The sequence below is a fragment of the Eleginops maclovinus genome, chromosome 5 (assembly GCF_036324505.1).
Source record: "Eleginops maclovinus isolate JMC-PN-2008 ecotype Puerto Natales chromosome 5, JC_Emac_rtc_rv5, whole genome shotgun sequence".
Lineage (NCBI taxonomy): Eukaryota > Metazoa > Chordata > Actinopteri > Perciformes > Eleginopidae > Eleginops > Eleginops maclovinus.
The window spans coordinates 3119069-3135410 of NC_086353.1; the positions used below are offsets into that span (position 1 = coordinate 3119069).

Here is a 16342-nt window from a genome sequence, read left to right on the forward strand (position 1 = left end):
AACAGCTTAGGACATTTTCAGATGCAACACACTCCAAACTACCTCATATGTCTCTGACTTTAATGTGAACTATAAGTCCAGTATATGTTGATAATTGTGTCTAAAAGAGTTATTTTCTTCTCATCTGTTTTAGCCTGAGACGCAACAGGCAATTTGCAATAAAAATAAAAGTGTAAGTTGAATACTTACAGGTGTATTTCAACTGCAAATGTTTGCATGTCCTATAAATGCTGTGCATATTATCAGCCTGTTCTTTATAACAGCAGAGAGCCAGTCTGAGCAGCCTGTCATCACATAACACTCAACAATACTAACAGCCAGAGTGTAATCTGACCAAACCACCTGCAGAGAACACAAAGAAAACAAGGTCAAAGTTGGAAACAGCAGCGGCCTCTACAGTGTGCCTGAAACAACTACGTAAATACTGTAATAGGACATTTTGCTGAAATGCCAGCATGCACCGAGTGAAAATGGATTTACTGGAACATTTTCCCACAGGAGTCAGCTGACTGTCTCAACTCAAATCAGTTTTCTACAGATATATCACGAGATTTCAAAAACTATTTCTGGCACGGCTGAATAAGGTCTGGTTTGGGTTTTTACATTCATTTAGTTTCAGCAGAACGTTTCCCTCTAAAATCTTTAGATTGAAAGTTGGTTAGTAAACGACAGTGTTATGTAGTATTGTTTAGTAAAAGAGCATAGTACTAAAATAACTGATCATCTATATTATATTAATACTATTGCATTAATGTCCGGATGGCACACTGTAAAGTGTAAGTGCTGCATTACTTAACAATGGCCAACAGAATTGATTCTATTGTCAATATATGTTTGAGTTATGCACAAATTGCACCTTCTCCTATTTGGGCCACAGAACACCTGATTTATCTTTGTTAAAATGGCAGGGTGTTAAAGAAATGTTGAGTTCAACATTGTTTGTATATTTGTTAGGCTACTTAAGTAAGAACTATGCACTTTATCAAACGTATGTCCTCACTAAGTGTACCAGTATTGATTTATATGCTCAATGTTAAAATGGAATGAATCACTGAGCATTGTCATGAACTAACCCAACCACGCTTACTCATTATGAAATGACCAAAAAGCATGCATGTAGGCCTACTGATCAGTACATTTTTTAATTATTTTGACATAGTTTATTATTTTTTTCCCAATCTTGGACAATGTATATATCTAATCTGACCTTAAACTGATCCCCAACCCCATTGAATTGCCTGAACATGTATGTGTTTAAAGACATCATCTTCTGACACCCTGTGCCCTAACCCCCTTTCAACACAAAGGGACGCCCTTGTGCACAAGTACCTTGCATGTGTGTACTTACTTAGTACTTGAGTAAACGTCCTGACAGGAGGCGGGGCTTCAGCTCCGTATTTAGGACCCCTCCACAGCTTCGAATCCTGTGACGTCAGCGCAGTCTGCTGCTATCAGTGGGTCAAAGAAAGATGGCGGCGGAGGAGAGCAGGTTGAAGCAGCGGAATCACAAAAACAGCATCTTCAAAGAAGGTAAATTCACATCGACAGTTTTAAAAATATGATGTTGGGGACGCGATAGATGACAGCATACGCGGTCTTTAAAGCCGTGTGTTTTTGTAAACGGTAGTGAAATGACACTGCAGGTTCGCTTCGTCGAATAATCGCATCTCATCCCGCTGGAATTAACGCGTTTTTACTGGTAAAATGTCACTGAAAACATGGCACTCCCACTGCTGACAGTGACCGTGAAGAGTGCCTGAAGCCACTTCCACTTGTCCCCGGTGTTCACTTCTGTTTCATCGTGGAAAAGCCTGCTTGTTAAGCCATCCAGCTGTCCTCACCTTCACCTGAATGTGTTTGTTGTTAGCGGACAAGCTAACATAGCTGCTAGCCTATTCGAGCCACTTCTTCATTGTTCTGGTGTTACCATGGTTGTAACTAATAACGGTGGGTTAACGGTTGGTTAACGGTTGTTGGCTTCTGTTACCTACCGTAGTTACAGAGGTGGGAAGCAACTAAGGGCATTTACTCAAGTACTGCTCTTAGGTTAGCTGTTATTTGGCCCTTCAATATTGTTTTATTTGTAAGGTAGTTTACATATTTTTATCTTCAGTCAACTTGTATATATTTGAGATTTCTACGTTACATTTTATTTTCAATTTTGAGATTTTTATATTTTATAATTGTTCATTTTCTCCTCACTTCAAATTATTTGCAATGCAAATGTTGTTTTACATGCAGCAGTAACGAAAACATTTCCCAATTTGGGATAAATTAAGTTTATCTTAAGTGCAATTTTTTGATACGTGTACTTCTACTCCACTACAGTTCTTTAACATCTCTTAGTTGCTTTACAGATTTGGATGAATGGTGGTAAATATAATCAGCCCTTAAAATCAGACTTTAGTTCACCTGGAGTAAATTCAGCAGCTACCCTGCAGTATACAAAGCCATTAAAACTAGCTGCACCTTTACCAGCTCTGAGAACACTTTAATGATCAATCATTATAAAACATATCATGTATATTATTCTGAAATGGACCGATGCATAAGTATATTTTGACAGTAGTCATTTTTATTAGAGTAACCTTTTTTCTTGCAGGACCTTAACTTGTAACTGAGTATTCCTACACTCTCGTACTTAAGTACAAGATCTGAGTTGTTCTCTCACCTCTGCGCTCCCGTGCTTAACACAGCTAAGAAGCTGATTTGAGTTGCTCTGTTATCTTGGATAAGATAGGCACCTTGCAAGGGGATAACAGGATGGTTTAACAGAACACAATTACCTATGAGCTACTCCTCCAGTTAACCTTTCACCGAATACCAGTTAGAAATCCACCAGTTAAGCCACTTTCATCTCCTTTTGGCTAGGATTAATAATTCTACCAGTTAAATATGTAATTGTGTTAATGGTATGTAATATTGGGACGATTCGCAGCACTGTGACCAGCTTTAAGGTAAATTATTTGGGACGTGTACTCCGTGTAAACTGCGACCCCTTCAGCCAACTTTGTCTTGTTTTTTTTCATCACTTTGACCAAAAAACTAGCAGCTAACTGTTCATTAATAATATCTGAGACTGGCTTATCTTTATCAATATTCCAAGGCTGCTTATGACTTCTCTCTGATAACCAGGTACCTGCTGTGAAGTCAAGCTAGCTGATAATGAAACGCTTACCTTGCTGTTTTCCTTATCAGTGCTTTGTCAGTGTGACGGCTGCTAAAATATTATCCACTGTCAGTTTGAACTGACTGAACTGTTTGACTGGTTCCCAAAGGGTTTTTATCAAATGTAAATACACTTTACCATGTATATCTTGGTGTGGAAGTAGCTGTTGCTGACTGTTTCTTTAACTGCAGAAAACTCTGTTGACCTCATGTGTGCTAAGAGCAAAGTGGGGCAAAAACTGAGCCATCTACCATCATGTGATGTGTATACATAATTGTACTGGTGGGGTTATCCTCTTATTCCAGATTCCCTTTTTGAGATAAGTCTTCGGGTTCCTAAACTGCACAATGAAATTCCTAAGGCTTAAGAATTGTTATTTTAGATCTCTGACCAGGAAATTTCCTTTTCAACAAAGTAGGTTCCCTTTTTAAACTAGCAGCAGTGAATGGAGTTTTTTTTTTTGTGTAAAATATATTTTCTTATACGAGGATAGCTAGCAATAGGACTGGTTGTCAGATACAGTTGTAAGGGGGACAGACAGCTTTTCTGTGGTAAGAAGAGTCAGTCATGTGTCTGAAAATAAATGTGGAAGGACTGCAGTTTCTATCTAAAGTAAAAGTGGCTTTCTGTGCAACTTTAAAATCTTTAGTTGTGAGCGCATGTAGGCTAATCATTTACTAATGTTTAGCCTACAAACTACATATGACTCTCTCGTGTGGCCCCAGGGCAGTAAGTCAGCAGTGCTGGGACGGTATGCTGTCTGTTGTGAATGCAGTCGGATCAGCCTGTATGCTGCAGTCCTGTCCTCTCAGATACTTTAATAACATACATTTCAACATAACTCAGACTATGTCTCTGCTGAGCTGACGGGTATAATGGTGCAGTGAGTGCTGGAAAGGAATGACATGATCACAGGGGAGATAATCTGCTATGGGGAAGTTTAAAATGGTGAAATTACCCGTCTGAGAAGCGAGACCATATGAATATTCATTCCTGTGGTGCGTTGTAATGAAAGGGGTCACTTCAGCAGGCAGATGATGAGCTGATGATCCCCTAATCTAACCAATTTAGGTTGCTACTCAAAAGGCAGCAAACTATGTGTTCCTGGTAATGTTTTCACTGGAGCTGCCACAATTATTTGGCTAGTTGAACAACAGAAAACTTATCGCCAACTATTGCAATTATTTTAACTCCTTATCTGTGGGTGTTGAACAGATGCAACCATACATCTTGGACTTTGGACACATTTCAGGATTTTCAAAAATGTCTCGTTGTAAAATTACTATCTGATATACTTTGGTTGGTACACATTAACTGTATTTTAAATAATATTTCTCCTGTCCAACTGCAAACCAATATTCAGTTTTCAACAAAAGAGAAGATCTGCACATCCTTGCATTGGAGAAGTTAAAACAAAGATCCCATTTGTTGTTGATGGATAACTTTCTTGTTTCAGCTTTACGCTGTAGAATTGTATTCCCTCTGGCAGCTCATGTCCTGTACAGAGAGAACAGTAGGAGACAGAGTTTACCGGATTACTAGTCTTTAAAGCACACATCATCGTCAGTTAAAAACGTCCCAAAACAGTTTTTATGTTGACTTGCAAACTGTTTACGATGATGTAACTGTTCCTTTTACCCACGCGCTGTCTGGCTGGCTGTGGTGGAGGCAGCTCATCATAGTCGTGTTGCTGCCTGCAGAGCACTCGCATGGCCCTCCAGCTCAACACTGACCCGAATGAAGGCTCCTCTTCCCATGAGGCCGCCGGCTGCTCCTGCCTGCTCGGTTAGCTGTGTAATCACAAGACAGTGTCTCAATAAGAGCTTTCACGTAATCACAAGGTCAGCAGTTGGAGTAGTCTTTCTTCAGCAGTGAAAATGTTGCTTTCAGGGATTCTCTGTGAGCTCAGTCTTTTGTATTGGCAGATGAAAGCTTTTTTTTGTCACCATCCATAAATGAATATTCCCTCCGATATGACACACCAATAAGATGATGCCTATGCACTCTTGACCTGAAGTTTCAGATGGCAAAGAGGCTTCCTGCAATGATTGCTCAGCCTAGATGATTTGAGGACGTGACGAATCACGTTTCCTGACAGAACACATTTCACTACAGAGATGACATTGTTTTGCAACTTGTGAAATGGGTCAAATTCCCCTGGTTGGGCCTATTTTAAGGATTGTCTCCGTGACCGCGCCATCCAGGCTTTTTAAAGTAGGGTGAACATTTCGGTTTGAGAACATTTAGCTTAAAAATAAACATGGCACCTTTTTTTTTTACATTTAACCTTTGTTAAAGTAGCTTTGTTTTGCGCAGTGACTGTGTACGTTTTGGAAAGCATTGTTAATGTAGTTTGTGTCATTTTAATGCCACTACAGAATTTAAAATGTCTATCCTTAGTTGCAGTATTTACACACAACATTGCTTGCATCTGATTTTTTTTCTTCTTTTTTTTACACCAGTGAGCAAGAGATGACAAAATGGTAAATTCTGACATCAGTTTTTTTGCCAAAAGCATCCATAATGAGTCAAGTGCTTCTCCCTGACATCTCCAGATGGCTTTAGATCAGTGGAGTGTAAATGCTGCCATACAAGGAGAGCGGAATGCTTTACGAGTCCACCGGTTAAGACTGACTCTGTAGAACAACACTGACTGGCTCTGTGTATTTACAGTAAACCTGCAGCACTGCCATCTTATAATGGCAGCAATTCCCTCCAGCCTTCCTCTAGGCCGAGCTCTGGTGAAGCTTCACTAACTGGAGAAAGTCGGGGGAAACCTTTCCTTCAAGAGGCCACTGTCGCTTCAGAGTGTATTGATCCCTCTGGGGAAACCCTGCCATTTAAGACTGCAGTCGGATAGGAAAGAAAATCACATCCCCTCTCAAGCACACCTTTTTTATTTAGTGTTCAGTGTGAGCTGATTACACAATCCAGGAGTCTATGGCGTGCGTTTCTTTCTGTTGTGAGCATTTATTTACATTTTAGTTGAGTTAAGGAGAACTCTGACATTTCAAGCACAGATGTGGTGTTTCCCCATTGGCGAGATGTAATCAGCTGTTGGAATTGCATTTCATCATCCCCGTTGAGGAGGGCTAGTTCTGATTCTTCTATTCAGTCAAACATTAAACACTGCTTCCCCTCTCAGGTGACCACGGGTTTAAATCTGACACTTCCCCCATGAGGTGTGAGGAAGAGTCCGACCTGCTGAAGGAGGAAGAGCTGGACGTAGCCAGGCCGGTGCAGATCGTGGTGGCGGATGAGGAGGAGCACTCGTTCTCCCTGCAGGAGGAGGCACTGGAGCGGCTGCTGCTGAAGGAGGAGGTGCAGGACCTCAACGTGGTCGTCGTCTCCGTGGCCGGAGCTTTCCGCAAGGGGAAGTCCTTCCTGCTGGACTTCATGCTGCGCTACATGTACACACAGGCACGTCTCTGCAGAGGCTGTACAGCTCAATGCATTTATAAATAGGAAATGTTTGAAGGGGCCCTATTATGTTCATATTTGTATTTTGCGCCTCTTCTTTGACATGTTTACAAGGGGAAACCCCCAAAAAGCATAAAAGCTCCTCTTTGAATACACATCCAGTCCTGGCTTTGCTAATTTATAAATAAGAATAGAAGTTGTAAAAAGGTGAGATTTGAAATCCACCCCTCACTGTATTTATGTTTATATTAGTTCTTGGCTTTTTGCAGTAGTTAAACTGCATTTTGTGCAGTGACTTTAACTTGAATCTAATCTCAATGGTCTGATATACACTCGTGACCTCAGACTTAATTTAGCTGGTGTCAAGTTTATTCTACATAAACGTTGAAGTACTATGGATGATTTCATAAACGCAAAGTTTGAGGACCGATTAATACAATCTAATATTATATTTACAGCTTCTTAGCAAAGTAAGGCAGCCAGAAAAAATGTTCACAGTAGTTGGGACGGTATAGAGATGGACTACCAAGTCTAAGATGAAAGTTTCTCAGTGAATGCAATTTCCAAGTGCAGAGCAATCTGTCTGACACATGGCAGTTTAAAAGTCTCTGCAGCGCATCAAACATCGCCAGGTCGTTTTTCTAAATATTTGTGGAAATGAGAGCCACTTCAATGCAATGCAAAAGTTGTACAATATAAAGCAAAACCTGAAGAGGTGTATTTGTGCTCCTTCAGCAGAGCAATCACATTTTAGGTTGGAGAGATTTAAAGTTTTGTCCGGAGTGACGCTTCAACTTCCTAAAGGACCTGTAGCATTACTGAGGAAAACAATCCTTCCTTGAGGTGCACGTGCGTATATACTCCTCCCGAACATTCGTCAGGTTTCTTCAGTGCTTTACAGAATCATAAAGGTCTGAAAGGTTGCAGTTCAGATGGGCCCCACCCATCTGATCATTAGTCCACAGACTATCAGCCAGACTGTGTTGTCTGCAGTGTTTCAGGAACTAACTAACACGGCATTATCTTCAAAGCCAAGTGCTTTCAGTGTTAATTATAGCTATTTGCCAAATTAGGTCTTAATTGGAGGTGGTAGAAGTTTCTCATTTCAAAATTCATAATGGTAAAAGACAGGATAACAGTTTTCATTAATCCCTTCTCTTGATGGAAACAAACATCAGTTAACTTCCTTTAAGAGATTTAAAAGCCTGCTGCAGGAATTCCCCTTCACTGTGTTTCTGTTTGAGAGTGAGCAGGTTCAGAGGAAACTGAGTGTACGTTTTGATCTGTGACTCGACCTTTGGCCTGGTTAATCTACTGTAAGCAGTGAGGAACATTCTGGAGGGTTTCATGATGGATTTTAGGGCCGACACAATGCCAGCTCTGTGGCTGGGCCCCCTCAGAGCTCACCGCTGCTTATTCCACACATAAAAGCCATCTTTATGCTTTGAATAAGCCCCGCACGCAGGCCAGGTCATAGTGGGGCTGCTGTTCCACATCCTGCAAAGAGTCTGGAAAATGGGTTTGGATCATACGGAAGCTTTTAATGTTTAAGCTGACTATTCATACCATGACAAGATGCAAATTACCAGGTTTATATCATGGAGGCATGGAAAAATCATCGTGTCATAAAACTGATCTCACCAAGTGATGCATCTTAAGCACGGCACTCTTTAACATAGAGGATTTCAAGCAGACCAGGATGCTCTGGTTTCAATGTGGTTCTAAACCGGTTGTCTCCCACCACATCCTCTGGTTTCACAGTGAATGTTCTATAAAATTAGGTCAACACTGTCCTCATGTGATCTGTGGCAACAATGTGTTTGTGTTATCAAACTGGAGAAGGATCATTGATGTCCTCTCCTCTACCTCTCCTCTGTGCAGTCGGAGTCGTGGGTCGGCACTGAGGAGGAGCCTCTGACCGGCTTCTCCTGGCGGGGGGGCTGTGAGCGGGAGACCACCGGCATCCTGGCCTGGAGCGAGGTGTTCGTGGTGAAGAAACCAGACGGCTGCAAGGTCAATCCACACCTCCAAACCTGTTTCAGTTTGCTCAGTGCGCTGTGCTTTCATCCCGACTCATTCAGATAAATGTGTTGTTGTTGCAGGTCGCAGTTCTACTAATCGACACACAGGGGGCGTTTGACAGTCAGTCCACCATCAAAGACTGTGCCACACTGTTCGCTCTCAGCACCATGACCAGCTCTGTTATGGTCAGCCGGATTTCATCGCTCAAACTGTTTTGATAAGAGTCAAACATCAGGATCGGAGTCCTGTGTTTGTACTGTATCTCAGTGGTGTGACGGCATCAGCTGACTAACCAGTTGAGATGTGTGTGTGTTTGTTTGTTTTTCAGGTGTACAACCTGTCCCAGAATGTCCAGGAGGACGACCTCCAGCACCTCCAGGTCAGTAATCGGCATGTAAACGTTTTTACAGAAGGTTTTTTTTGTTTGTTTTTTCTGTCAAAAAATGACATGTGAAAGATAAAAAAATTCAGTATCTTTTTGTTTTTTATTCTGAGTGATTGAGACCGGGCCAGACAATTTTCCTTGTAGATCTGCAGAAACCGCTGTCACTTTGCACCGTTTTACCATTGTGATAACAAAGCAACATGCTTCCTAGTAAACATGAGCTACCCACTGCTCCTTATACTGGGATGGCTAAAATCTAGAGCCAACATTTTACTGAGTGTGCATGTATGACTACAAAAAAAAAGCAGGCTGAACCCTCCATTTACATTTTTAATCCATCAGATTTACAGCCAATTTCTATGGAGCTCTTCCTCCTTGTGAATGAAGAGCTCCATATCGGGTGCTCTGTGGTGCGTGCAGGTCAGGATTCACTGCTGAACTAAACCCAGCAGCCTGCCTTATGAGGCGGAGAGCAGCTCGAACTGAAAGTCTGACAGAAGTCTCTGTGGAAAACTTTCTTCCATCTTTGGTGCCGACCGCTCATCACTGCACTTCACAGATCAGCTGTCACTCAAACAGTAAAGATGGCCTTTGTGACTTTTCTATTATTGCAGTTAAGTTTAAATAAGGCCCACATGGTCCTGAACACCTCTTGATTAAATGTATTCAGCTGCAGTGAGGGAACGAACCTCAATCCCTTTAGTTTTTTTGTTCCAAACAAAATCCTATCTCCAGCTGCAGCATAATTATTCTTATTTTTTAACGGGGTCGTTAAGAGCAGCAAATGGGAAAGCTTTAATGGACCGGATAATCAGATATGCACACACTTGTTCCAACACTAATTGAGCCTCATGACTGTGTTGTGATGTCTTATTGATTTTTTTAAGCCGCTGGTTGTTTTCTCTCTGCAGCTCTTCACTGAGTACGGGCGGCTCGCCATGGAGGAAGTGTATGAGAAACCGTTTCAGGTGTGATCTGCTAACCACCGTCCCTGTCTTCACAATTATATATAGTTAGTGTTTTAGAGACTTTGTTCGCAGTCTAAGACGTAAACATCGGCACTTTATCTTAACGACTAACCGAGGCAATTGTAACGACTGGATTTCTGTTTCAAAGCTTTATTATTGACTGTTTAAAGATCAGATATCCTTTAACTTGTCCCGCAAGGGGGGATTTAAAGGATGGTTGATGGAAAAATAAGATGAATGATTTTAATACCTGTAAATGATCATAACGCAGATGCGTTGGGATTCCATTCGAAATGTGCGATCAATAAACCTGAACTCGTCCCTCTGTTCAGAGTCTGATGTTCCTGATCAGAGACTGGAGCTACCCCTACGAGCATCCGTACGGCCTGGAGGGAGGACAGAGCTTCCTGGAGAAGCGTCTGCAGGTCAGTGTCTTATCTTCAGACAAGTGATATAGAAACAATTGAAAGCTACAAATATTTGGGATCTATTCCAGATGACATTTGAGAGTAATACTCGCATAGTGTTCAAGAAAAGGAAGCAGCATCTCTGTCTCTGGGAGCTTTATTTCAAGTTAAGGCCCAGAAATCAGAATCATGTCTGCTTGCTCCCATCTTTAATTAAGTGTCAGTATCTGGTTCCCTCCTCAGACTTCTGCTGGCTAAAACCAATAATCGAAACACGTTTTCACCATCTGCCATCTCCCTTCTAAACATTAGTAGACTCTAGATGGACAATAGTTGGCTCTGTGTCCCACTGCTGCATAACCATAAGCCCCACTGAGGAGTCACGGCGTGTTTTATTGATGCGTTAACGTCTGTTCAGGTGAAGCAGAACCAACACGAGGAGCTGCAGAACGTCCGGAAACACATCCACTCGTGCTTCTCCAACATCGGCTGCTTCCTGCTGCCGCACCCCGGCCTCAAGGTGGCCACCAACCCTCACTTTGACGGACGGCTCAGAGGTAAAACACACACAGTCTACAGACTCAGCAGCTCCTCCAGCAGTGGAATCAGTCAGGGATAATGACATGTGTTTGGGCTGTCTCAGATATCGACGATGAGTTTAAGAAGGAGCTGGTGAACCTCGTCCCAACGTTGCTCTCTCCAGAGAACCTGGTGGAGAAGGAGATCGGCGGAGTGAAAATCACCTGCAGAGACCTGCTGCAATACTTCAAAGTGAGTTCATATTCCTTCTGCCCGGCACCACCTCTCATTTGGTTTACTGTCGGTAGAAGTAATGACTTTCTACCAGATTAAGGAGGGGTTTTATTTATCTTTTAGTTCCATGATATAAAAATACATTTCAAATGTCCTAAACTTCTAAAGCTTTCAGTGTTAGAGGACAGGGTAGGGTTTTATCAGTCAAATTACTTAGGCCATATATTCTTCCCTTTTTTTAAAATCCTGTTAAAGGTTTTGGGAATCCCCTGCTGTCTTTTTTCTAGTGCATTTGGCAAAATAATTGTTATAGTTTTAAGCTTTCATAAAGAAAATGTAAAGTGGGTTCCTGATTGTTCCTCTTTCTCACCTACTCTTATCGTTCTGTGTTTCAGGCTTATATGAAGATCTACCAGGGAGAGGAGCTTCCTCACCCCAAGTCAATGCTGCAGGTCAGCTCTGCTCACACACTATCGCTATTATAATGTCACCATTACACAGCGCCGCCTGCTGGACAAGTTCAAATCATGATGTTTGATCCAATAATGGGGTCATTAGTGCTGAGAAAAAAAATCATGGTAGAGAAAACCATTGACTGTTCCAGATGTTTATGTACAAGTTGATAAATATGAATAATTTACTTAAATATTATAAACGGTAACATATCCTGTGTCTGCCGTAAATCTTAAATATCAGTCTGCAGCAGATCTTCGTCTCGCAAATAGGACTCTGTTGATCTGTCATGTGTTGTCTCCACTTCATCTTTAATCCATTTTGTCATTTGTTACCTAGGCAACAGCTGAAGCTAATAACCTTGCGGCTGTAGCAGGAGCCAAAGACCTGTACAACAAAGGCATGGAGCAGGTAACACATCACAAACCTGGTTCCACTGGCTCTAGGGGCTCCAGGGTTTGATTTATACAATAAATTAAATGAACCCGTCCTGTCCTCAGGTCTGCGGCGGAGACAAACCCTACATCAACCCGGCGGAGCTGGAGCGCCGTCACCTGGAGCTCCGGCAGGCGTCGGTGAAACACTTCCGCGGCGTTAAGAAGATGGGCGGCGAGGAGTTCTGCCGGCGCTACCAGGAGCAGCTGGAGGCGGAGCTGGACGAGACATACAGCAACTTCAGCAAACACAACGACGGCAAGAACATCTTCTTTGCCGCGCGGACGCCCGCCACGCTGTTCGCCGTCATGTTCATCATGTACGTGGTGTCGATGGTCACGGGCTTCGTGGGCATCAACTCCGTGGCAGTGCTGTGCAACCTGGTGATGGGCGTGGCTCTGACGGCGCTCTGCATCTGGGCGTACGCGAAATACTCCGGAGAGTTCCGTGAGGTCGGGGGAGTTATCGACCAGGTGGCTGAAACCCTCTGGGAACAGGTGAGAGCACGAGCCGTCGTTTAGTTTTAAACCTTCTGTTCGCTCCTAGGTTTTGTCTGTCTGTCGTCTCTAGTTTCAGTCATCAGCGATACTAAACATCTCCCGTTATGAACTGATTCTCTTACTTGAGAAAACCTGTAATGTAAATTGTAAAAAATGTAATTGTTGTCGTTTCACTTTAATGCTTTCTTGGTGCCACCTGAAGACTGTGTATAACACCGGGTCCTGAAAGATGCATGATATTAACTCTGTTATTTCACAGCTTCAATTTGAGACCTTTAGAAGTGTATTTTATGCGATGGATGGGTTCTATAACTTTCTACATAAGTGATTCTGTTGCAAATGCATGCCTGAGTTAAACTACAGACAGTGAAATATTTCAGACACTCTGAATTAAACCAGTATTTAAATAAAACTACCTTGTATAGAACTACTTTTAAATTAAGATTATGCACTTCAACACATTTCTGTCGCTTTCTTTCTTACCCTCTTCTTCCTCTAATTCCTTCCTCTTTATTTTGTGTCTTAATGCTTCCAGAGGACTCCAAGAAAGGTATGTTTCACTTCCTGTATAGGCTGCTACATTTGGTCCATTTTCAGCACGAGGCCATTTCAGATTTTCCTCACGAGATCACAAGTAGCTTCGTTGAATGTGAGCGAGCTACATAACGCCTCCTTTTCAACAGGTGCTCTTTTATTGTCCCCTGGAAATGCAAATTGGATAACCATAGTTGACGAAATTAAGGCAGCTTTATGCCAGGTTTCCCACAGATGAAATGGTTTTGCACGACTCTCCTCACAACTGCTACCAGGTGCTGTTGTGTCTTCCTGCCCTCCCTCCTGACCGCCTCTCCTCCTCTCCCTGCAGGTTTTCTCCAAACTCTTCGAAGTGGCTCGGAGTCGAGTCCCGTTAGGAAGTCTTATCCCGGCCCCTCGGCCCCGGCTCGCCTCAAACAACAACGTGAAGAAGAAAAACTAGCAGCCCCCCATCTCTGTCCTTTCTCTTCTACCCCCCCCCCCCACCCCTCCCTCCCTCCCCACTCCCTGCTCTGTTTTGAAACCACGTTTTTTAGTACGGTTTGAGACGTGTAAATGAGTTTCTGTTCTCGGACTGTAGACGAAGGTTCCTCGCCGCGCTGGCTGTAGGTTTTAAGGACTCGCTGTAGACGCAGCAGTGTGATGTATTTTATTATTTTTCAGTGGGCGGGGTTACAGTATTTATTGGTGGGAGGGGCCATTATTCTATCACAGTGTCGTCCCAGGTGCGTGCTCGCCGGACGACGGCATTAATGATTCCCGTTTTATGTGAATGTATGAATGATGAGCATGACCACAGACCCTCCTCATGGTCCCCCCCCCTCCCTCCCTCCCTCCTGTCCTCTCAGTCGGGTTGTTTCTGTCGCTGGGCGGGGTCACGAGGAGGAGTCACGACCAAAGTTTACAGCTTTACTCGCAGAGGCTCTCGGACTGAGTGACTGACAGCAGGCAGGAAACTGCTACTGTTGAGGATTTTAATCATGGTTTGGTTTCAGGGAAATGTTGCAGGTTTTCCTCTCAGAATCACAAATTCATGGATGTATTTGGACAGACTGAAGCGTGGTGAACAGTTAACAAAAGCTCGACTGAAAACTGGACTGCAGATGTGATTAAATGAAAGGAAAAACGCATAAGTACGTGAGCATAGGGATCAGATCTGGACCAGATACCAGGAAATATTCACTTCACTCGACCGTAACTCAAGTCTTTTTCACATGATCCTCATGCCAGAGATCGAAGTCGACATTAGCTTGGCATTACTCATTTATCAGTGCGTTTCTCATACCGTTTTTGCCCTGCTATGGGAGCAGTTGACAGGAAGACTTCCAGCATGTGACTGACCATGTTAATAGATGGAGTTAAATCAGGAGCTGGGCGGTGACGGCAGTTGTTTCACGCTCTTGTAGGTTTTTAAAATTAAGAATATTTGGACTCATGACTGAAAAAGTGGTTCCTGCAGATGGTTTCTGTTACTGTAAACATCCATGAGTTTGTGAAAGTAGAACTGTGAGTAAAATAAGTTACATTTCCCCCGAAACCAGCTGACACTTGAAGTAGCCGTCTGAAGTTGCCCTTTATTATCTTTGATTGATTCATCTTTTATTTTTCATATTATCAGTAATGACATGATCATGATTTGCAGTATTAAACCTATTATGTGTTTTCTAGGTTACTTTGAGGGTTCATAGATTGTGGAGGAACTCATGTTTGGAGTCAGGGAAGATTAGGAACTATTTCTTGATGGACAACAGCTTATCCTTCCACCGCTGATCCACTTAACGTAGAAAAATGACACGTTTGATCCCCAAAAACAGAAAGCACTACGAACCATTCCTTAAATCTTGAACGATATCTGGGTTATTGTTTTGGGGTGTCAGGCTTTTTAAACATGACCCATTTTGATCTGACTGCCAGCGACTCAGAGGGTAAAGCTTTTTTTTTAAAATTTGTTCAGCTGAGACCTTGTAGATAATATTTAATTGTTATTTAACTCTAGTATTATTCCCCCTCTGTCATTCCTCCCCTTCATCGTCACATCTAAAGGACTGTACGACCTCTTATTGTTGTTTTTTAAACCACCAGACACTACAAATCATCATTTCATCGCTTGCATTTTAATGTTGTTCGTTTCCGTTTTAAAGCCAAACTCTGAGCATCAGATGACTGAAATTCATTCCAGACGTCGACCTCATCACGTTGTTGTTTTCCTGACTCGTATTTCTTAATTGAATCCTCATCATTCCATCCACCACATCACCACCGTGTGCTTTTTGTTTTTGTACAGTTTAGTTTTTTACAGCCTCATCCACACATAGGGCATGTGTATGAATATATACATATATAAATATAAATTTTCTAGACCTTTTTGTAGCTGTAAGAACAACGGTTTGGGTGGTAGACCAGATTCAGCTCACTGGACGTAAAGGAATGCTTTCGTGATTTGTGGATATGTCTAAGAAATTCCTTTTTTATATATATTTGTAAATTTAACCTTACATGAGCACTGCGATTCCACCCCCTGCTGCCGAAGAATGTTTTTGATCTGGATTCTTTTTTTTCCTTTCTTTATTCCTTTGTCTTACGTTGCATTTTAAAGTTATTTTCGTTAATTTATTTTTCAATACAATAATAAACCAAACTCGTACAACACAAAGAACGGAGTGGTTTCTTTTTTAATGTCTCTTTTCAAATGTGTGTATTGTGAATATGTCCGCTGGGATTTAAGGTGCTAGGTTTAATTGTAAATGTAAAACATTTAAAATCATATTTCTTAATTCCAATTTACAATGAGTGTTTTTAACTCATCTGATATTTAATTTTAGTGGCTTGAATGGCTTTTGGATGCTTATTGTTTTCCACAGAGTATTTCTGGTGTTAGAAAGTGTCTCCTGTTAATAGGTTTAGCATGCCTACATGTAGTAGCATATTACGCTAATCTAGCATGCAGGGTATAGCCTTACTTTGATAGTCTTTCCTAATTTGTGAGCACGCTAAAGTCAGACTGGTTACATTTATAATCTAAGGAGGTGTTGGCGAAGTCGAGACTTGGCTTGGGAACCGGAAGGTCACCAGTTCAAGTCCACGAAAGACCAAGTGCTACCGAGGAGTCCGTGAGCAAGGCACCGTTCTCTACACTGCTCCCCAGCTGCCATACATATGACCCCACTGCTCCTAACAGTAGCATGGGTCAAGGCAGAGTGTACATTTCCCCTCTGGGGACCATCAAGGGGTTCCTTCTATTTCTCTACTGTTTCTTTAGCTAAATCTCTTACGTTATAACTCAACCGTTTTGGTTT

At 42.2% G+C, this 16342-nt stretch overlaps 1 protein-coding gene across 3 annotated transcripts; it reads left to right on the plus strand.

Moving 5' to 3' along the window:
• Window positions 1–1441: 1441 nt before the first annotated feature.
• LOC134864097 (atlastin-2-like) lies at window positions 1442–15702 on the plus strand. Of its 3 annotated transcripts, XM_063882869.1 has the most exons (14): window positions 1442–1530; window positions 6315–6589; window positions 8471–8602; window positions 8692–8796; window positions 8940–8990; window positions 9908–9964; window positions 10297–10389; window positions 10790–10928; window positions 11015–11142; window positions 11520–11576; window positions 11917–11988; window positions 12078–12509; window positions 13048–13062; window positions 13378–15702. In XM_063882869.1, exons 1-14 carry the CDS (start codon window positions 1470–1472, stop codon window positions 13486–13488), a joined length of 1728 nt encoding a protein of 575 aa, XP_063738939.1. In that variant the 5' UTR covers window positions 1442–1469; the 3' UTR covers window positions 13489–15702. The 3 variants fall into 3 exon arrangements, with proteins under 3 accessions (XP_063738939.1, XP_063738938.1, XP_063738940.1); XM_063882868.1 differs by having other exon boundaries at window positions 13048–15702; XM_063882870.1 differs by lacking the exon at window positions 13048–13062.
• The last annotated feature ends 640 nt before the right edge of the window (window positions 15703–16342 follow it).

Bases quoted from the DNA above. Each gene is read 5' to 3' on its own strand.
- LOC134864097 (XM_063882868.1), top strand. From the start codon at position 1,470: ATGGCGGCGGAGGAGAGCAGGTTGAAGCAGCGGAATCACAAAAACAGC. The intron at 6,590-8,470 runs GCACGTCTCTGC...TCCTCTGTGCAG, and splicing joins TGCGCTACATGTACACACAG to TCGGAGTCGTGGGTCGGCAC. The intron at 11,143-11,519 runs GTGAGTTCATAT...TCTGTGTTTCAG, and splicing joins ACCTGCTGCAATACTTCAAA to GCTTATATGAAGATCTACCA.